The 21,406-nt window shown below is 46.2% G+C and overlaps 8 protein-coding genes across 8 annotated transcripts; 5 read left to right on the forward strand and 3 right to left on the reverse strand.

Annotated features, from left to right (window-relative positions):
- Nucleotides 1-388: 388 nt before the first annotated feature.
- N7529_009670 (porphobilinogen synthase HEM2) lies at nucleotides 389-1,560 on the forward strand (the record flags this gene model as incomplete). Its single annotated transcript, XM_057245197.1, has 2 exons — nucleotides 389-610; nucleotides 658-1,560. 2 exons carry the CDS (start codon nucleotides 389-391, stop codon nucleotides 1,558-1,560), a joined length of 1,125 nt encoding a protein of 374 aa, XP_057093460.1.
- A 594-nt stretch (nucleotides 1,561-2,154) lies between these two features.
- On the reverse strand, nucleotides 2,155-4,269 carry N7529_009671 (uncharacterized protein; the record flags this gene model as incomplete). Its single annotated transcript, XM_057245198.1, has 2 exons — nucleotides 2,155-3,380; nucleotides 3,492-4,269. The coding sequence occupies 2 exons, from the start codon at nucleotides 4,267-4,269 to the stop codon at nucleotides 2,155-2,157; spliced, it is 2,004 nt and encodes a 667-aa protein (XP_057093461.1).
- Nucleotides 4,270-6,334: 2,065 nt separating this feature from the next.
- N7529_009672 (exportin CRM1) lies at nucleotides 6,335-10,183 on the forward strand (the record flags this gene model as incomplete). The annotated part of the gene is made up of 9 exons (XM_057245199.1): nucleotides 6,335-6,400; nucleotides 6,505-6,534; nucleotides 6,609-6,681; nucleotides 6,750-6,821; nucleotides 6,884-7,596; nucleotides 7,665-9,191; nucleotides 9,273-9,651; nucleotides 9,714-9,885; nucleotides 9,943-10,183. 9 exons carry the CDS (start codon nucleotides 6,335-6,337, stop codon nucleotides 10,181-10,183), a joined length of 3,273 nt encoding a protein of 1,090 aa, XP_057093462.1.
- A 515-nt stretch (nucleotides 10,184-10,698) lies between these two features.
- On the forward strand, nucleotides 10,699-11,274 carry N7529_009673 (PPP1R11/YPI1 family protein; the record flags this gene model as incomplete). The annotated part of the gene is made up of 2 exons (XM_057245200.1): nucleotides 10,699-10,897; nucleotides 10,955-11,274. The coding sequence occupies 2 exons, from the start codon at nucleotides 10,699-10,701 to the stop codon at nucleotides 11,272-11,274; spliced, it is 519 nt and encodes a 172-aa protein (XP_057093463.1).
- An 801-nt stretch (nucleotides 11,275-12,075) lies between these two features.
- Nucleotides 12,076-14,124, reverse strand: N7529_009674 (shugoshin family protein; the record flags this gene model as incomplete). Its single annotated transcript, XM_057245201.1, has 4 exons — nucleotides 12,076-12,938; nucleotides 13,011-13,540; nucleotides 13,594-14,008; nucleotides 14,076-14,124. The coding sequence occupies 4 exons, from the start codon at nucleotides 14,122-14,124 to the stop codon at nucleotides 12,076-12,078; spliced, it is 1,857 nt and encodes a 618-aa protein (XP_057093464.1).
- A 383-nt stretch (nucleotides 14,125-14,507) lies between these two features.
- N7529_009675 (DASH complex subunit DAD2) lies at nucleotides 14,508-15,053 on the forward strand (the record flags this gene model as incomplete). The annotated part of the gene is made up of 3 exons (XM_057245202.1): nucleotides 14,508-14,739; nucleotides 14,804-14,863; nucleotides 14,929-15,053. 3 exons carry the CDS (start codon nucleotides 14,508-14,510, stop codon nucleotides 15,051-15,053), a joined length of 417 nt encoding a protein of 138 aa, XP_057093465.1.
- A 1,802-nt stretch (nucleotides 15,054-16,855) lies between these two features.
- Nucleotides 16,856-17,191, forward strand: N7529_009676 (uncharacterized protein; the record flags this gene model as incomplete). Its single annotated transcript, XM_057245203.1, has 1 exon — nucleotides 16,856-17,191. One exon carries the CDS (start codon nucleotides 16,856-16,858, stop codon nucleotides 17,189-17,191), a length of 336 nt encoding a protein of 111 aa, XP_057093466.1.
- A 702-nt stretch (nucleotides 17,192-17,893) lies between these two features.
- N7529_009677 (cytochrome P450) lies at nucleotides 17,894-19,632 on the reverse strand (the record flags this gene model as incomplete). Its single annotated transcript, XM_057245204.1, has 4 exons — nucleotides 17,894-18,201; nucleotides 18,266-18,384; nucleotides 18,456-19,213; nucleotides 19,264-19,632. The coding sequence occupies 4 exons, from the start codon at nucleotides 19,630-19,632 to the stop codon at nucleotides 17,894-17,896; spliced, it is 1,554 nt and encodes a 517-aa protein (XP_057093467.1).
- Nucleotides 19,633-21,406: the final 1,774 nt, after the last annotated feature.

The raw sequence follows: 21,406 nt of genomic DNA on the forward strand, positions 1-21,406 counted from the left end.
CTATTTATATATGTAGTCAGCCGGTTGCTCAGAATACAAATGTAGTTTTGTATTTTTTTTCCGCCTTTAGGTGGGACATAAACGACATGAGAGAGATCGTTATAGTAATCAAAAATCATGTTGGCATCCAACCGAAATACCATAAAAAGGATCCCGCAGCAAGGCCTTCGATATATATTAACTACATATGTACCAGTATTTATGTAGGTACATACATATATATACACTGGATAAGTTGATATAGAAGCGGTGGTCGGGTAGTCGGCATCAATGTGGCGACATGACATCAACCAATCATAGCTCTTGGTATTCGCCTTATTTCCCCGACTCTTCTTCACTCTCTTTTAAATTCCTCCAACTCTCTCTTCCGTCGATTTAAGCACCAACAATGTCGTTCTCAAACTTGGTATCCGACATTGCCTTTCGCGATGCGCGTGTCGACGATGGCAGCTCACAAATTTCACATGCCCGATCGCACGCGACCGCTCGGTCGTATACCAGCACCGCCGCCACAAGTGTCAGCATCTCCGGTGAAGTTTCCAGTCAGCTGCATTCTGGATATAGTCACCCCCTGAGCAGAGCATGGCAAGCCGAGAGACAATTGACCAAGGTTCGTCATATACATCTCATTGTGGCAATTGTAGTTAACACACCCAGGACATGCTTATCTATCCCTTGTTCATTACTGATAACCCCGACGAGGATACACCAATACCCTCCTTGCCTAATCAACACCGCCGTGGAATTAACCGCTTGGTCCCTTTCCTTGCCCCATTGGTCCGCAAGGGTCTGCGCTCGGTGATGTTGTTTGGCGTTCCTCTTCAACCCTCAGCCAAGGATGCTCTCGGAACTGCTGCAGATGACCCAGATGGCCCGGTGATTCAATCCATTCGACTCCTTCGATCTCGTTTCCCCCAGCTTTATATCACGACGGACGTATGCCTCTGCGAGTATACATCGCATGGCCACTGTGGTATTTTACGAGAAGATGGGACTCTCGACAATGCGCAATCCGTTGACCGGATTTCTGATGTGGCGATTGCCTACGCATCAGCAGGGGCCCATTGCGTTGCTCCGTCAGACATGAATGATGGAAGGATCCGGGCTATTAAGCTCAAGTTGATCGAAGCCGGTGTGGCCCACCGTGTGCTCTTGATGTCATACAGTGCCAAATTTAGCGGCTGTTTATACGGTCCATTCCGGGATGCGGCTGGTTCCTGTCCCTCATTTGGAGATCGTCGGTGCTACCAACTTCCCCCTGGTGGTCGTGGTCTCGCCCGCCGTGCGATACAGAGAGACATGGCCGAAGGTGCTGACATCATCATGGTGAAGCCGGCTAGTAGCTACCTTGATATCATTCGTGATGCCAAGGATTTGGCACCGGATCTTCCAGTGGCAGCTTATCAAGTCAGTGGTGAATTTGCAATGATTCATGCAGCTGCCAAGGCAGGTGTTTTTAACCTCAAGGACATGGCCTTCGAAAGTACTGAAGGCATATTAAGAGCGGGCGCTGGGATTGTGATCAGTTATTTTGTCCCAGAGTTCCTTGATTGGCTTTAGTTCCCCTCTCCCTTTTACAACTTGCCATCTCCTCTCCACCAAAAGTGCGATTCTCGGATGGGGGAGTTATGCTCATTTTTCCACATTTGACCACATTTATAATGGGTCTGATAAATTTCTGAACATGTGATTGTGCATGATATGAAACTGGATAGATTCCTCTTATGTGACATGATGGTTTGATTTATATACGTTGCTCACGATTACCCATTAGTACTGTTTTTTTTTATCACTCTTGTGAAGGATACAAATCAGAGGCTTCAATCAGATCCCAGAATTGAGATACAACAAACATTACAAAGAAGAAGAAAAAACATGGTAGAAGTATTATATGTATAGGCTACAATATGACACTTGATTCTACCACAAGATAGAGAGTGCTAATAACGTACAAACATAATCGAAATCATTTGTCGACTTGTGGATATCAAAACAGAAAAGAAAAGAAATAGAAACATACACCATAAAGATATTAGCCTGGTCATAATTCCTGTCTTTCGACCCAAAGCCGCCGGTGAATAGGAGTTGGAAACTCTTCACTCTTCACTGCAACACCCATACAATCATACACGTCAATTCGTTCACATGTAGGTCTCAGGGGATGGTAGGTTTCAACCCCTGAAACCCGTAAGCTGGAATGTCCGACGTAACAATTTGACCTGGAGCTACATAAACCCCCCGGTAGAGACGAACACCCGGGTAGATGATGCACCCGGCGCCCACGTAACAATCCTCTTCGATAGTGACTTGACGGCCTTGGTACCGACTCTGCGATCCCTTGCGTTCTTGCATAGTATGATTAGCAGTTGAACTGAGCACCTTGACGTTTGGGCCGATCCACGTGTGGGCACCGATACGGATGACACAATCATCTACGAATAAACAGTTCTCCGAGACCATCACATCTTCTCCAATGTGGATATTGTATCCATAATGGTAGGTGAAAGGCGCTTCAACAACCGCACCTTGACCAATGGACCCAACAGAGCGAGCTCCGACACCAGATGGTGAATTGGAAACAGAACTTGCCGGGGGTACAATGACCTCCTTCAGCAGGCGGGTTTGTTCCTTTGAACTGACCCCGGTGAGTGGGTTACAAGCATTATTAAATCTCCACAATGCACCTCGGCAACGATCCCGATCCTCCATGAGGTGAACGTCGAACGGTCGATAGAGTTCACCGTTGATCATTTTTTCTTTCTCGGTCTCCTCACTCGGCATGGAGTGAGCAGTCATCTGGGTTTCCACATTTAATGCCATGCGAGCCTGTGCCTGAGGACTATGGGTATCCAAAGCTGCAAGGGGTAATGGTCGTTGCTCAACGGTCCCCTGGAACATGGGCATACTGGCTTTAGGAGGAGGTCCATGACTCAAGTCACGAATAGAAGATATTACCGGGTAGTCAGACTTGTGTCGAATCTCTTGCGATGATTCATGAATAGATGTGACCGTGCGATAGTTGCCTTTTGAAACAGGATCGGAAGCATAAGGAGAATGACTAGCTCCCGCGCTTGGCCAACTTTGTTTTGACCAGGCGTGATTTGATGCTGTGATTGTTGGACTGGTGTTGTATTGTTGGGCAGGACGTTCGTTATTCTCCACCCCCAGGGGCCTTATATTTGTCGTGTCAACATGTTCTGTCATACTAGGTTGTCGATCTTGATGACGAGAGGTTTCTTGTGTGTACGGCGGGCCCGATTTATCTGAGTAGCCCTCTTTAGATTGCAAAGGAACCGGGGTCTTTGCATTCGATGGCTTCTGCCAGGTGCTTCGCGACGAATATCCCTCGCATATGAAGCCACCCCGAAGACAATTGTTGCCTACAGTGCATGGTTAATATAGGCTTTCTCTCTTTCTCTCTCATTTGTTTTTGTTTGTGTTGATTTCTAGGATACCGATGAGAAAGCTAAATCCACCGGGTATGGACTTACATGCTGGATGTTGCTCGTCGCACTTCTTCTTTCTGCGACGGCAGGTCATACAACCCGTCTTCGTTCGATTACTAAACACTCGCTTCCTCTTTGGGGCGACATGCATTGTTCCATGTCGGTCTTGGACATAACCAGGAGAAGAAGGCTGCTGAGCGCTAGGGGTCGAGCGGTTGCCCGACCGTTCATGGCCTGCCTCACGTTGCAGAGCATCTGCCAGATGGGCATCCGAGACATCCATTTGCTGAGCCCGTTGAGCTTGGGTGATCAACTGAGAATCATATTCCGACCATGGACTATTGGCAGATGTTTGACCCACATCGTTGCCCTCGGACCGATGAGAGGGCGTTGCAGAATGATTGGCGCGTTCCATCTCGACAACAGACCCAGCTGTGCTGCCATTCGGATTAGAATGGTGAGTTTCGGCGGGACGGCCCACCGGACTTTTGGAAGCATTCAGGCCTTGATTTGAAGAATCTCGTTCCTGTGATTCGGATCTCTTTCTTTTATTCTTATGAGAGGGGGGAATGTCTGGAGATGAAGATCTTGGAGGTATTTGCTCCTTCTGATCATCTGCAGGATTCTCCCGGTTACCTCGCCGATTGTCATCTAAGTTGGACCTTTCCGGAATTGAATGATCTCCAATGGAGCCGGCAGATATCCCATTCCCGGGGACGAATTCCCTGCCATTGACAGCCGTGAAGCGGGAGGGACTGTGTTCTGTCCCCGTTTCCGTTCCAGAATCGTGACCATTCATCAGAGGTACAGCAGGAGCTGTCATGGTTGAAGAAGTTGGAAAAAGAACAAGAACTGGGTCAAACAAAAACGAAAATGAAACCGTAATTCGCTGCAATAATATCAAACAAGATAGGGCTGAGGTTACACCCGATTGAAGTTGAGGTAATAGAGAGACACTATGCAATAGTATAGTGTATATGTCTTCCACAAGCGATGATATATGGGAAGAATAAGACCAGACTCAAGTGTAAGAGTCTCTCTCTTTCTCTCGCGAAACGCGGCAAAGTCGCAAGCGCAAGCGCTTAGAATAATTTTGTAGCTTCAAGATAACTTTCTTTTTGAAAAAGCTCTTTTGTTTCTGATTTCTCTCAATGCTTTTGTAACAAGTTCATCCACGGTGGGGTAGAAGTACCGGGAGATTGTCATATACAACCCTTTTCTATACGAAAATGATGTAAAAGCTAGCGCCAAAATGAAAAGGTAGCCAGTAGCCAGTAGCCAGCAGCCAGTTAAAAAAAAGAAGAAACAAAAGTCGCCAGTATAAAGTAAAAGGTAGAAAATAGAGTAGAAAGTACGGAGTAGAAAAAGAGAAAAAAGAATATAGAAAAAAGGAAATCCAAGGAGAAGCGGGAGAGGAGGGGGGGGGGAAATAGTAATGAGAAAGGGAAAAAAAGGGAAAAGGAAGAGAGAAAGAGAGAAGGTCCTAGCTCTTTTTCTGTATAGTAAAGTACATAATAAAACAAAAATAAGGGGAAGTTGGCGCGCGATCGGCAATGACGGCGTCACAAGTAGTACCCAATCGGAAAGTGTGATGAGTTCTATCTTAGTGAGGCGCGGGTTCTGAGACACTTCATTCATTCGCTTCTTTTTTTTTTTTTTTTTTTCCCTTTTGCTTTTCTTTTTCAACTTGCGCGCGTTCCCTGGCGGCCCCCTTCTTCGTCCCGCGCTGACTAACTTACCTTCTTCCGATATTCGCCATTGGCGCCCGTGTACGCGTATAATGGCGGTTATGCGCTTAGGATTTAGGATACTTCGTTTTCTTTCTTGATTGATATATATCTACACATAATTAATGCGTTTCTGAATTAAATTCATGTTTTCACTTTCTCTCTTTTTTGCCCTTCCTATTTGACTTCTCCCTCTCTGATTTTTTTTTTATGGGACTGGCGCCCATCTCGGGAATTATTTGATGACTGCAGCGTGCCGCGGCGCTAGGACCAAGAAACTAAACTAAGAAATCGGCTGGGCACGGATACTTTTGGGCTTACGCTTGCATTTTTAACACTTTAGGCGACTTTGGTGCTTTTGTTTTGTTTTGTTTTTCTTTTCTGCTTTTCGGACGTTTCTGCTTATATACAAATTCCATATATGTGTAAATTTTTCGCGTTTGTTTATCGAATTTGGAATCTACATTTTGATCTATGTAACGGTATACGTAATCAGCATGGAGTATACATATAAAGAGTACATACATATGTACATACAACTATGTAACCATACTCTGTAGAGGTCATGATATTTCTAACTTAGCCCAATAGTATTTATCCTTATTAAAATTATAACAACCACCTTGACTCTCATTATAAGAATGATAACAAAAAAAACCTAACAAGTACATATGTATACATGCATTCATAAGATAATATAACTACATACCCGTGGACATTTGTATAGACTTGAACTTGGAAGATGGAAAGCGCCCGCGGGCGGAGAGTGCAGCTGACATAATATCGAGACCCAACTTGGGACAGTTCAAACATCAACGCGCTCTCACCGCCAGAGTCTGGATAGCTTCCTTTTTACCCCCCCAAATCTCGTGTTTTTCTTTTCTTGAAAAAAGCTGCCTTGGTATTCTGGTAAGTCTAGACCTGCTTTTCTCTCACCCAATCATTTCTCTGTCGGAGACCCTGCTGACCCAACCCCTCCAAAGGATCTCACTACCCCACCGATCCTATTGCTTCTCATTTCCCCCCCTCCAATACTGCCCTGCAGCCGCCTTGGCCCCCTCATATCTTGTCCAGGCGGTTTCCAATTAACCCTCAAATCGTGATTCTCTTGTGACCAAACCCATTTCGTGATCTGAGGCGACACCGCCAGTCTGCGCCGGGATGTCGATTTCAGTGCAAGAGCTGGACAACACGGTCCGAGCTTTGTTTGAAGGCAAAGGAGAAATTGTAAGTGCGATCCAATCCAATATGATCTCTACTACATTCTGGTTGAATCACAGATCTTCTGCTTCATCTCCGTGGCCAACGCTGACACTATTGAACCCATCTAGCAAAACCAAGCCCAGCAGACCTTGACAGAGGTAAGCGGCACAGTCCTTGACGATTTTGTTATGAATGCAAAACTGACCAATTCTTTTTTTTCTTCGTGTTGCAGTTTAAGCAGAACCCCGATGCTTGGGTCACCGTGGGCAATATCCTCCAAGAGGCCTCATATCTTCAAACCAAATGTGCGTATCAAGCCTTTGGGACAATTCTGCCTTGCAGTATCTGGAACATTGACGCTGACCCCATATAGACATTGCCCTTCAAGTACTTGACAATGTGATCATGACCCGGTGGAAGGTTCTACCACGGGAACAATGCCAGGGTAAGATCAACAATCCATTGTTACTACGTGCCTTATGCTCACATTATTATTACATCTATCAGGCATTCGTAACTTCATCGTGAAGTTCATTCTCGAGAACTCCGAAACAGAGGAGAAGATCCAAGCTGAACGTCCCCTCTTGAACAAGCTCAATCTAGTCCTCGTCTCCATTCTGAAACAGGAATGGCCTCACAATTGGCCTACTTTCATCAACGAGATCATCTCCTCCTGCCACGCCGGCCTTTCAATCTGCGAGAACAACATGACCATTCTTCGTCTCCTGTCCGAGGAAGTCTTTGACTTTTCCCAAGATCAAATGACATCCGCCAAAGCACGAAACCTGAAAACGTCCATGACATCGGAATTCGCATCGATTTTCCAACTCTGTTCCGAAGTTCTGAACACTGCGAACCAGCCCAGTCTGGTCAAAGCCACCCTCGAAACACTTTTGCGATTTTTGAACTGGATTCCGTTGGGCTACATCTTCGAAACCCCCATTATCAATACCCTCCTCACTCGATTCCTTGGTGAACCCGAGTTCCGCAATGTGACCCTGAAGTGCCTGACCGAGATTGGCGGCTTGCAGATTGGTACTCCCTACAACTATGATGAGCGATTGGTGCACATGTTCACCGAGACACTCACTACCGTGTCTAATGTCATTCCTTTGTCCCTGGATTTGAAGCAGACATATGCCATGAGCAACGGAAGAGACCAAGAGTTTGTATCAAACCTGGCCTTGTTCCTTTCGAGCTTCTTTAGTGCCCACCTAGATGTACGTGTGAACCACCTGCTTAATTCTCCCCGAGATCTGTTTGCTAACATCCCCCTCCTTCCTTCTAGCTCATTGAGAAGTTGCCGAACCAAGACTACCTCACCCACTCACATTTCTATATGATCCGGATCAGCCAGATTGATGATCGGGAGGTGTTCAAGATCTGCCTGGATTACTGGACCAAGTTGGTGCAAGAACTCTACGAAGAGATGCAGCAGCTCCCCATCACGGATATCAACCCGCTGGTATCAATGAGCGTCAGTGGTTTAGCCAATGGCGGTGCCCCCAATCCTAGTACCCTCGCCGGTTACCCACTGCGCAAACACAAATATGAGACTGTGCTCACAAACCTCCGCACTGTGATGATTGAGAAGATGGTCCGCCCGGAGGAGGTTCTCGTGGTTGAAAATGATGAGGGTGAAATTGTGCGTGAATTTGTCAAGGAGAGCGATACCATCCAGCTTTACAAGACGATACGCGAGTGTTTGGTCTACCTCACCCACTTGGATGTGGTTGATACTGAGACCATCATGATCGACAAACTGGCTAAGCAGGTTGACGGTACAGAATGGTCGTGGGTGAACTGCAACACGCTGTGCTGGGCAATTGGTTCCATCTCTGGTGCTATGAACGAAGAGACAGAGAAGCGCTTCCTGGTTACTGTGATCAAGGATCTGCTTGGCCTTACAGAGCAGAAGCGTGGAAAGGATAATAAGGCGGTGGTGGCGAGTAACATCATGTACATTGTGGGACAATACCCCCGGTTCCTGAAGGCCCACTGGAAGTTCCTCAAAACCGTTGTTAACAAGCTTTTCGAGTTCATGCATGAAACACATGAAGGTGTTCAAGACATGGCTTGTGATACGTTCATCAAGATCGCAAACAAGTGCAGACGGCACTTTGTGGCCCTCCAGCCAGGAGAGAATGAACCTTTTATTGAAGAAATTGTCCGCAACATGAGAAAGATCACCATGGATCTTTCTCCCCAACAGATCCACACTTTCTACGAAGCCTGCGGCTACATGATCTCTGCCCAAGGTCAAAAGAGTCTCCAAGATCGCCTGACTGAAAATTTGATGGCACTCCCTAACTCTGCCTGGGATGCGATTATTGCGGAAGCCAACCAAAATCCGGCAATTCTCCAAGATGGCAACACCATCAAGATCGTCGGAAACATTATGAAGACCAATGTCGCCGCTTGTTCCTCAATTGGTACCTACTTCTCTTCCCAAATTGGTCGCATCTACCACGACATGTTGAACATGTACCGTGCTGCCAGTCAGCTGATCAATGATGCTGTTGCAAATGATGGTAATTATTTCCGCCTATTCGCGAATGCCTGGGCTGTCACTAACACATGGCAGGAGCCATCGCACCGAAAAACCCCCAAGGTCCGAGGACTTCGGACTATTAAGAAAGAAATCCTGAAGCTCATTGACACCTATGTGGACAAGTCGGATGATCTTGATATGGTTAATACCAGTATGGTGCCCCCGCTTATGGAGGCCGTATTGATTGATTATGCCCGCAACGTTCCCGATGCACGAGAGGCCGAGGTCTTGAATGCCATGACCACGATTATCCATAAGCTTCATGTATGTCTCCACTCTATCTCCTTACTGAGTGGCCATATATTTGGTCCGCTCCTGGGCATAACAACTAACACATCAACACAGAATTTGATGGAGGACAAGATCCCAGCCATCATGGACAGTGTTTTCAACTGCACTCTGGAGATGATTAACAAGGACTTCCACGAATATCCCGAGCACCGCGTCGAATTTTTCAAACTACTTCAGGCCGTCAACCTATACTGTTTCCAGGCACTTCTGAAGCTCGATGCTGCACAGTTCAAGTTTGTCATCGACTCATGCATGTGGGCCTCGAAGCACGACAACCGTGAAGTCGAGAACACTGGTCTCACGATGTGTTTGGAGCTGATGAACAACATGGCTGAAACTGACCCGCAAACTTCGAGCATTTTCTTCCGCCAGTTCTACATTTCGATCCTCCAGGATGTGTTCTTTGTTCTGACCGATAGTGATCACAAGGCCGGTAAGTGGGACCTCGCCCAGGTCTTCGGACATATTCTCACAATTTTTTTTTTCTTCTTCTAGGGTTCAAATCTCAGGCTTTACTTTTGTCACGCATGTTCTACTTTGTTGAGTCTGGCAAGATCCAGGAGCCTATCTATTCTACCGACCAAGCTCCGATTGGCACCTCCAACAAAGACTTCTTGCAAGAATATATTGCAAACTTGCTTAAGAATGCTTTCAGTAATCTTCAAGAGTAAGCTACTCTTCTTGGATCGAGATCTTTTTGAATAATACTAACTGGTCTGCACAGAGCACAAATCAAGCAGTTTGTCCTCGGACTATTTGCCTACACTGATGACTTGAACAAGTTCAAAACTCATCTCCGTGACTTCTTGATTTCCCTCAAGGAGTTCTCTGATGACAACGCGGAGCTCTACGCGGAGGAGAGAGAACAAGCGGTTCGTGACGCCCAAACTGCCGAGCGAGATCGTGCCATGAAGGTAGGAGGCTTGTTGAAGCCATCGGAGATGGAAGCTGAAGATGAGCTATGACTCGACCAAGAACTACGTACCGAGTTCGTCACTGCTTCTTCTGGGCATGAACCGGTGAAGTCGATGAATGATGGCCTCGACGGCTGGTCTCTCTACCAGTTTTAGGTTAAGGGAAAGTTGCAAGGCGGAAAGATGTGTGCGAATTCATCCTCTTTTTATCTTTTCTTCTTTCGCCTTGGAGGGGCATGCGGAAAACCCGATTCTAAGGATGAACAGGTTCCTCAGTGTTGCTGTAGGCGTATGGAACAGATACCAGGCTTCATCTTGCCCGCCCAAGGCGCTGTTTGATAACTTCAAATGTTTAAAGTGAAAACAAAAAAAACACAACAACAACAACAAAACACTTTCCCAACTCAAATGATAAATCAAAATTCAAGAAATAACTGGACGGACGTAGAAGTAGAAGTACACATTATACATATCTTGATACAGAGGGCGGTGAACCCTTATCAGTTGCATCATACAGGAAAAGTCCCCCCCCTCGCCATCTTCAAACTCATCCACTCTACTTGAAAATGTCTCGATCCCGACAGCCAGCCTCAAATTCTCTCCGGACTACCACCGAGTCCCGGGAACAATCGGTTCCCTTCCCGGCAACCCTCAGACTGCGAGCTGAAGAAGCACCAGCCGCTGAAGAAACCTCTTCATCCCGCCGAATAAGATGGAGCGAAGATGTCGTAGATAACGAAGGCATGGGAAAAAAGAGCTCAAAGGGTAAGTTCCTTCCGTTTCACTACGATATTAAATTCAATCTCTGATCGCCACCCACAGTATGCTGCATCTACCACAAAGCCCGACCAGTAGGAGAAAGCAGCTCGGAGGAATCATCCAGTTCGTCAAGCAGCGAGAGCGAGAGCGAAGACGACCGTCGTTTAGCTAGAATGAATCGGACCCGTCGTGCACCCTCGCACGGGGACTCCCACAACCGTGTCCATGAACATGAACATGAACATGAACATGACACAAAGTGCTCAGATCACGAACACGATCATGGCTCGAAATTGAAAAAAGCAAGGAGGAAACCGAGCCCGAATGCATACGAGAGAATGCCCAAGCCGTCGAAGAATCACAATCCTGCGCGGGGCTCTTGATCCCGATCTGATTTCTTCGGTGGCGACAATATGGATCGGGGGAAAAAGAGACAAGATTTGGAGATACAAGCAAGGCCTGGGGAATGATTGTTATGAACAAACAGGTACTAGCTTATCATGTCTGTACGTAGGTTGCTTGCGGCAGACAGACTCTCTGCAGATACCTACAAGACCTGCACGACACTTGAGATACAGATACATCCCTTGTCTACGGAGTAGAGGGACGCAGGATGCGCAGTGCAGTGGCATGACCAGCAGAAGGTCGGGAAAGGGCGGGGATTGCTTTGTTCCATTTACGGCCCGTTGCATGCTACTCATTTGGATCACAACCAATAAAGCCCGTGGAATACATGTTTTTTTCGCCTCGATGCGGCATTTCGAAGACCTTGTACATCGAATAGAGTTGGCAGAAGCCCACATTTGTATATATTGATAATTACTTGAAACGAAAAAATCAAAGAGAAGCTTAAGACAGAGAGTGCAAATTTATCAAGTACGCAACGCAAGGCACATGTCGTTCTTGTCTAGTATTGCTAGTCACGACTTCAAGAGTCAAAATAAGAGAGAGAGAGAGAGAGATCACACGAAAGCAAAATCGAGCAATAGACTTTGCCTGTTACAATCTACAAAACTTACTTGGTAGAATATTTGAACCACATAAAAACCAGACCAATGTGAGACAAAACAATGAAATGGTATCGTGAACGGATCGCATCGAGGGGGTATCTGAAACATAACTGCAGACCGGTCTATAATGAATGATTGTACATAGGTGATGGAAATTTTGGTTTTGCATTGGCATTACACCATCATGCTTTTTCTCCGTGCTGCAATGCGCTGACCACGTCTGGTATCTGCTGGTCCCGGTCCAAATAGGTCTTCATCTTCAAGAGAGTCTCCGTTTGGGGATTGCGGTTCACCTTGATCGAGATCGTACTGCGCCATGTTTGCAGTGCTTTTCGGGTTAGACGAGTGACGTCTAGTTTGCCGCCTCGAGCCCACTGTATCGTGGGACACCTGGGCGGATATATCTGCAAGGCTGTCCTCGATTCCTTTCTTGAGGTCGGTACTGAGATTCTCCGCCTCGCTTTCCTCTTTGGGGGCAGATGACACCTTGCGCTTTCTACGGGACACCATCTCTAGTACTTGTTCCTGAGAAGCATGATTTGCAAGAGCGAAATCAGCGGGGAGGCTACCAGGCTGGGTACTGTCATCTCTATCCAGACTAGGCTGGAAGCTGGAAGATCTGCGGGAGCCAAATGCAACTGCGTCGATCATCTCCTTGGTGGGGCGACGCATCTTGTCACGCAGGTTAGGCTCAGCATAGCTGACCACGGCGCCACGACGTCGGGAAGGCCGACTCCCAGCATCTTCCTCTGCCTTCGATGCATTGGGGTATGGCGATAATGCTGGCAGGCTTTGAATTGGTTCTGCTGGCTGGGCGGGAGCAGGGCGGCTGGCGCACTTTTCTTTCTGTGGAGGAGCGAGTTTACTCTCACGCGGCTTTTGATGAACAGCTTTGCCACCGAGTTTCTCCGAACTTTGGTTTTTCTGCGGTGAAATTGCGTTCTCGTCGCCTTTGGTAGGCTGTTGCAAAAGCTTAGAGTCCTGTTTTGAAGACACGCGGGCCTTCTTGGGAGATCCTAGATTGGAGTTTGAATTCTCTGATACAGTCATTAGTCTGAATACCACCAAGATCAAACAAGCGAAAAGATGAACAAAATATGGGAACATACTGGGTTCGAGTACCTTGCGCTTGGTAAGCGCAGGGGGTTTAGACCCTCTTGTCACTTGGACATTCTTAATGGGTGACTGCTCTTGACGTATAATCTCGAAGGGGGTTGTTTGCTTCTTCGGGCTGTGATTGGGCCGGCGGAATTGGAATTCATCCTCATCAAGGTTAGACGTAAATCGGTCATCGTCTTCGGGAATGAATTTGCGTTTTGTCGAGGCCAATGGTGCGTGTTTTGCCGTGTCAATTGGTGGGCTTGTTTGCCGCTCAGAGGGCACAGGACCAACTTGAGGCGCGAGAGTCGAGGTTGACTTAATTTTCTTCTTGCGGTTCTCGAAAATGGGGGTAAGCACTTGTTCGGGGTCGGGTTCTTCGGAAATGTTGTTGTCCAGTTCAGTCCTGTACGTTGCGTCTGGAGGGGATGGACTGGAATGGTCGACGCTGACGTCTACGTGCTCTGGCGGAAAGCTAAATTGAGGAGGGGAATCCAAAATGCTTTGGTCATCATGGAGTAGACTGTCGAGCTCTTGGGCCCTGTCAAACAAGGTCAGTACTTGGGAATCATCTGACAATCACGAAGAGCTTACTCGAGAGTTCGTCGGGGATAATATTTATCTTCCACAATGGCGGGGAGCCTTCCATCGTCCGCTCCAAACAAGTCCTCAGTTCTTGGTCGTGATTCTGGTGCCTGCTTTGGTCGATCGGACTGTTCATTATAGAGTTTATTTACGCGACGGGGCAATGATCCCAGGTCTGTTGCCAAGCTGCTCAACTCAGCTAGCTTGGCATCCAACTTGGATTTGATGTCGTAGATCCCATCGTGGAGCAATTTCCCTGCTTCCAATCTTTCCGTTTCTTGAGTGAGATTGATGACCTGTTTTCGCAGCGAGACATTTTCAGAAAGTAGATGTGAAACTTCTGACTCCAAGCTGCGAATGCGAAGAGATTGCATAGAGTTCACCCGCGCAATCTCACGGTTTTGTCGCACAAATCGACGCTTCACTAGGTGCACAGAGCTTGGTTAATTACCTCGGTAAGAGATAGCATTTCATATACTTTGACAACTTACAGGCATCAATGGACTCGGCAGGAGCCGCATAGTCATTCAACCGAGCCATGGAGGCTGGGACCACTGCCTAACAAGATTTGGAAAACAATGTTGGCAGATGAAATTGAATTGGAAGGAGTAGTCAAAGTAATAAGCCCAGAAAAATGGTACATCAATACTCCAAAGTCAGAGTGTGTGGAGTGAAACATTCAAAATGTTGAAGTGAAAGAAAGAGAAGAAGTGTAAACAATAATGGTCGAATGCCAAACCCTTGTTGATGTTTGTCCATTTTGGGGTTAGTGTGTCTGACTCATCACACCCCCCTCCTGCCTTAGGCACTTTACACCTTTTTTGGGAAGGCGCGGGGTGAGAACGCGTCTTGACTCGAACTTATATCGCCATACCTACACAACTACCCATTTTATCTATCTTCTCGCTACAACACAATTCTTCATGGCATACTCATCAAGACCGACCTCGATGCTTCCAGGTGCCCCTGGCGGATCGTCCATGCGTCAGCCCAGCGGTTCACAATCTCAACAATCTTCGGCCCTGTCGGCCCGCATTGCAGCCAAAAAGGCTGAGCTAGAGAACTTACGTCAACTGCGCGACTTGAGTGGAACATTGGCAACACAAATGCAAGCTCTGGAGAATAAAGTCTCCACGCTGAAGGAGGGAACTGAAGGTAATCCTACCTATATTCCCGTTAATTCAAAGTGTCACTCATTGAACTTTCTTTTTCTTTTTAGCTGTGGCATACGTTCTTTCCAATTGGGATAATGTCCTCCGAGCCATTACGCTCGCTTCAAGTATGTCACATCGAACCTCTTATCACCTCAACAAAACAAAGTTTTGTACTGACTGAGTATCATAGAAAAAGCAAGCGGCCTCCACGCACCTCTGGCCGAGTCAGAAAGCAAGAATGTGGGTAATGAACCTTCTCTGCCGGCAACACTGGTTCGCATTCCAGCTGAGCCACGTGAAAAAACGGGCGAGTGATTCAACATTCAGCTGTCTCACTATGCCCAGCCACCTGGCTACTCGGCTGAACAGCCTTCTTTTTTACACCTTTGTCCGCTGTGGCTGGAATAAATCCACCTCATATGCCGATTCCGTCATTCTCTCAGTGGAGCACTTGGCTGCCTACTGCCTCTCTTGACATCGGATGGGACTCGGCCACATATTGAAATTGTAATGAGGCCCGTGAACGGTTCATATGCTGAAGGAGGCAAAAAAGAAAAAAAAGAAAGAGAGAGAGAGAGAGAGAGAGAGAAAGAAATCCCCCTCAAAGAATCAAGAATCAAGAATCACAACACTCCCCAACACTCCTGACCCATGAGGAGGATACTATTTCCGAGTTGGGAAGACCCAATCATGACTTAGATGTGCCATGAGTGCAAAATCATGTTCAGCTCTCGCGTGACCCTATTGAATTTGAGCAAACATTGCCCCAATTTCTGCATAGGCAATAAAGTTGGTTATCTTGAAATGGGCAACAAATCAAAGTGGAGAGAGAGGGGGGATGGTCTAATCTTCTCCTCAATTTAACTGCACGGGCAATCATGGTCAATGAGCAAATCAAATGGGTATGGAATTTGATTGGATAGCGCAAAGTGCTTAATAAAGTGCATTCGGAAATATGTACAGTGGTTGATTACTATCACAGATCAGGATCAAATACCTATGTACATATGTCGGTATATACATAGTTATTGTAGGATATTAATATAATGATATCTCTGAATACGTCTGTGTACATATAGGTGTACATAGGTAGGATATAAAGGCAGTACTATATAGTCGAGTAGAAATACTAAGAATACATGTACCAAAGATACTAAAGATACTAAAATAGAAATAATCGATAATCAGAGTAAAATATAATAAGTTTCGGCTCAGACATCATGAGACGAATGACAAAAGACCAAGTGACGAGGATTACCAGTTCGAGGTTCCTGCATAAGTGTTTCTTTTTAAACTATAATAATTCTTTTTTTTTTTCAAATTATGATTGTACATATGTACGGAGTACATAGGTTGTAAGTAGAGAAAAGAAAAAGGCGCGAAATACATCGTGTCTACTTTGCGAGTACTTGGGGCACTCGGACCCTAGGTACATATGTACCTATCTCCGGCTCTACCCATGACCCACACGTCAGGTTGCTCCACGTACACGATTTTGTACCAGATTGTACCCCCGTGTATCTACGGGTATCTGGATCTGTCACCAATTCAGGTACCTTGGATTATTTTCCACTTTAAGCGCGCGAACCACCACAAATTCCGTCAGCCATATTTTACCTCCAGGGCGACTCCATACATAATGTACATTGTAGTCATAACGTGGATCCAGTTCGATTTGGCATTCTTGCCTATCTTTTATTATTAGTCCTACTATCTACAGTCTACATACAGTACCAGAACGTGCGCCATTATTATTTTTTCCCCGCAATTGCCTCGTACCTACATGGTTTAGGTTCTCTTTTTTCTTTCTCTTTACGCTCTGGGACCGTTTCTCATTCTTAAACATTCCATATCGTTCTTTATAATATTGGAGAGACATATATGTATATACATATTTATTTTATCCACTCAAATTCTTGCGTGCAAGGACCTTCGATGGCATGATCGCTGTGTGACACTTTTATTTTTCTCCCTCACTCTTTTCGAAAGTGGAGTCCAAATGAGGTGATCTTCTCTTTAGACTTGACCTTATTATTGACCTTTTCTCTATTTTATCTCTCACTCTTCCTCTTCTTCCTCTCTCTCCATTCCTCTATTGACCTATACAACCTTACAATATGTCAACTGAATGGTCTTTGGATTTCTGCTTGGTCTGTGATCGACAGACCTTGGGGGCTCCCTACTGCTCCCAAACATGTCGTCTCGCGGAGTTAGACATGGAAGGCATGTCACGAAGATCGAGTGAAGCATCAACACATTGGTCCGAGACTGCTCAAGCCCAATCCGATCTACAACCTCAAATTCTTTCTGCCTCCTCCTCTCAAACATCTCTCTCTTCCTTGAAGAATAACACATCAACCAACGTGGCCGACCGCCTTCAAGATGAATTGCGCGATTATGCAAGTTCCTTCGACCAAGTCCGTGACCTGAAACGGCGCATCACAACCACTTAATATCCACTCAATCCTCGACTTCATCCTCAAAAATCCATACTCGAAACTTCGAATCAACCTCAAATCATGCTCAATGTTGGAGCAAATTGCATGCAGCCTTGCTGCTTTGTTCTTCTTTCTCTTTTGTGAAATGTGAATTTGCATATACCGGGCGTCAATATTGGAAAAGATACACTTGTGTTTATGTTCTCTGTTTGTTGCTTTCTTTTTCTTTTTCTTTTCAATTCAACCCCCACTCTATTGGATCGTTCTCAGCCTATACCCTCATCTTGTTATATACAATATCTATTCATCAGAGTTGGGATGCCTAAGGTGCTTCACCCATTGGCATAACTCTTGGAGTACCTTTTTTTACATTTATTTACCAGATTGACCATAACAATCAAAATATTAAACTACATTAACAAACAACTATGTTTTTGGATATTCATTGCTCTATGTGAAACACTATAAATTCTAGATGACCCTGGAAGCCCAATCTTGGAAGCCTTAATTTTCCACCATTGGGGAGGGGGGGACCTTGAGGAATGTGTCTAATGCTAACCGGAATGCCAATATCGGTTGTGTATGAAATATCAGCTGTATGGAACCAACTGTCAGGGTGCAGTTTTTTCCACGTCGAGCCCATACCCCAAATTTGGCAGCCTGCATATACTAGCGTAGGTTGCTTTCGTCCTCTAAAGTCGAAACAAGTCACGCCATTCATTGCGCAAGAACTTTCCACAAAGCTTTCTCATTCTTCGGTACGAATCGGATCTTGTAGCGTTCAGGAATGGCGACCAAGCTGCTCGGGTCCGAGTTACCCCGGATCGGATGACAGTCGGTTTTGTCATGAGGCTCGAGACGGAAGCTATTGAGGGTCCTGATGAAGACGAGGTAGAGCTCACGATTGGCTAGCAAGGACCCGGCACACATACGGTAGCCCATGCCATAGGTAAAGAGCGGTGCATCAGGTTTTTCGAGCCAGCGATCGGGACGGAACTCATCCGGGTCAGTCCACACGTCCGGATCTTCGAAAATCAGTTCATTGTTTCTGTGTGTCTGGCAGATGATCTCTGGATGGATTTGACTTACCCATGTTGCAGGCCCAAGCATTCAAAAAGAAGACGGTGCCCTTGGGGATGACGATACCGTTGTAGGTGATATCCCTGATCGAGGTGCGAGGAAGTGCCAATCGCAGTACAGTGAAGAAACTAGCAAGACTGGTCAGACTAAATTTCGTCTTCCAACCTCTGAGCCTCTGAACCGAACATCAATGACATACCGAAGACATTCCTTGACTAGGGCGGCAATATACGCACACCTTTGATCGTCATCTACAGAACACATGGGCTCATCCTGACCATACATCTCCTGTATAGCCTTGGCCGCCCGATCCTGAATATCAGGACGTTGAGCCAATAATCCAAGACTCCAAGCGACCAGCGTGGTAACCGTATCCAGACCTCCCGAAAGCATAGTCAAGCTGATGGAAGTTAACTCCTCGTTGTTGAGCTTGGCTTCCTTATCAAGGATAACATTGGCCTGAATACAAGGCTTATGTGTGCCCTTCGCCATCCGATCATCCAAGTCCCGGTTCAGCGCTGTAAGATACCGATCACGACGAATCCGCATCTCGGCAGCCTTCTTCGAGTTGGAGCTGAAAGGATTCAACCTCAACAGAGGAATATAGTCCTGCAGGTTTCCGGTGGTACTTCGGAACCGGCTGATCTCCTCTTCGACATGGGTGATCTCATCGAACAGATCCTCTTCCTGGGATGCAACGCGCACACCCCAATTCAGTGTCAATGCCAAACTCAGACTCAGTCGCTGGATCATCGGCATAGGGTCGACCGGGGTCTTTCCATGATTTCCATAACGATACAATTCTTCCACAAAAGCTTTGGACTCGACATCCAAGTGCGAGACATACGTTTCGACGGAAGGCCGATTAAGAGCCGATGCGGCGCCCTTCCTGCGTCTCTTCAAGGACTCACTGTACGGTGAGGTTCCAATGGTTGTACCGGCGGTGTTGGAAACAATCTGTAACCGTATCAGATAGTCACAGAACCAAACCATGTCATAGAACTGACCTTATGAAAAGTATAAAACTCCGGCCTGGAACTGAGTGCTTGGGCATTCTGACCAAACAGCACCTTCGCCGACGCAGCAGAGTTCACAATCACAACAGGGATATTCCCCAGCTGGATCTGATACACGGCGCCATGGGTCTTTGACCAAATCCGATACTGCTCGGCGGCGTTCGTACGGATATGCCACAAGTTTCCAATCAATGGCCATCCAGTAGGCCCTTTCATACCCTTGACACGGGCTGCAGAGCGCACGAATTCATTGAAAATGACATAGAGGATCGGAACGAGGACAGCGGCTGCTGTGAGGGAGTGGTATGGATACTCGATTACGCTGGTCTGCAAAATAGAGAGCACGGCAGCGATCGCCATGGTGTTCTATATGGTTGTGTGTTCGAGGGAAATGGAATCAACTTGGAGTAGTCTCCGGTATGTAAGTTATAAGTACGTTGCATTGCAGCAAGCGAGCTTGCAGGGAAAAGGAACATTTCCGTGCAGCGTTGCTAGAGTCCGGCTATATTGTTCAGAGGGCTTCTTTGTACCCCCGCATATTACCCCAGATCTGTGCTGGTTTGAGCTGGTGTTTTGCTGTAATTGGGCTCAACCGAGGGCTTTCCGCACTCCGGAATTCTTCCGCTTGCCAATGAGGGGTCCACGGGTTGTGTATCGGGTTATGTGGAGTGTTCATGTTCATACATCATATATAGAGATACACCCAAGTATAGGTTAATGATTGGTACGCTGTCACATCGTTGTCGATCAAGGTTCAGGGTAGATGTGTACTAGTATATATACCTGCCTTGGCCGCTTTCTTATCTATGTCGGAGGGTCTTTTCCATATTCCTTTCGTCTTGTCATTTTACTGACCTATGTATGTATACTCCGTACCTAGGTAGTGTAGTAAGTATTGCATTTTACAATATATTTATCACTTCCCGTTTAATAGTTTTAATCTTCATTCCAGGGTTTGAAATCTGTCTTGTTGGATTTGAAACTATTCACTCCGTACAATTGTGCACTTTATCCCCTATGCTGTCGATGATCGAATCATCGATGTATACATCCATCCAGTTAATTTCTTTTTTTTTGATGGTGCTAGTCTTTTGAATAATAGATATAGTGATTGATAGTCTAAACTGGTCGAGACCACAATTGCACATGAACAGGGGCTAATGAAGATCATATATCCACTCACGCAAGGACTCCTTTATTTTTGGTTCGAAAAAAAGAAAAATTGAAGAAGCCTTTAGAAGAGGCTCGATCGGATAATTGGCATTGACACATTATGCACTATAATGCATATGGTCATTTCATGTGAACATTGGCACCAAACTGGAATATTGTACTCTGTATCAGATAAACCTGTTGCTAACTCGAACACATTCCTCTGAAACCGGAATCTTAAGGTGGGTCAACACAATTCCCAGTGGATCAGATCCAAACAAGGTGTTCATATAAACGGACGGGGGGGGGGCCCTGGACGGCCTGGGGACAATAAGCTATGAACAGTCAGGTGGCCGCGAAGATTTTGATCCAGGTCCAGACCCTGAATAGATCGGAAATTTTTTTTTTGGTGTTTTGTTTTCTTCTGTTCATTTTTCTTCATTGGAATCGTAAGGTATTGTCTCGGCTTTCCGAATGACTCAACGCATTGAAAGAATGATTTGCCCACAATGCTCAATGGCTATGAACATTCCAAGGAAATCTCTTCGCGTCATGTGTGTCGGGGCAAAGACCCGTTGATGGAGCCGGTTTCCACTTTCTTCTGCCGAGTCAGTGATTGGTGGGAGAAATGGGACGATTTGAGAGACGCATATGCATTGAATCCACTTGCCAAGGTGCTCCAATAGTGAGCTGAGCTGTCCCCATGACGCCAGAGCTTCTGATTTCACTCGTGACATCCCTGTTTTCATAGCTGTGGAAGGTGTAGCGATCAAGTTATCTGGTATTCTTGGCTGGTTGTCGCAAATCTTGCCTTTCGTAGTAGATAGGGACGTGTGTACTCCGTATGTGTTATAGTGAATAATTGATGAGTTATGTTTCTGAGTTAAAAAAAAAGAATTGGGCTTTTTTTTCCTCTGCTCTCTCTCTCTTCCCGCCTGTGGCTCCCTTTCTTCTTTCTTCGCCAACTCTTCTCTCTCCTCTC

The sequence above is a fragment of the Penicillium soppii genome (assembly GCF_028829465.1).
Source record: "Penicillium soppii strain IBT 18220 chromosome Unknown utg000007l, whole genome shotgun sequence".
NCBI classification, from domain to species: Eukaryota; Fungi; Ascomycota; class Eurotiomycetes; order Eurotiales; family Aspergillaceae; genus Penicillium; species Penicillium soppii.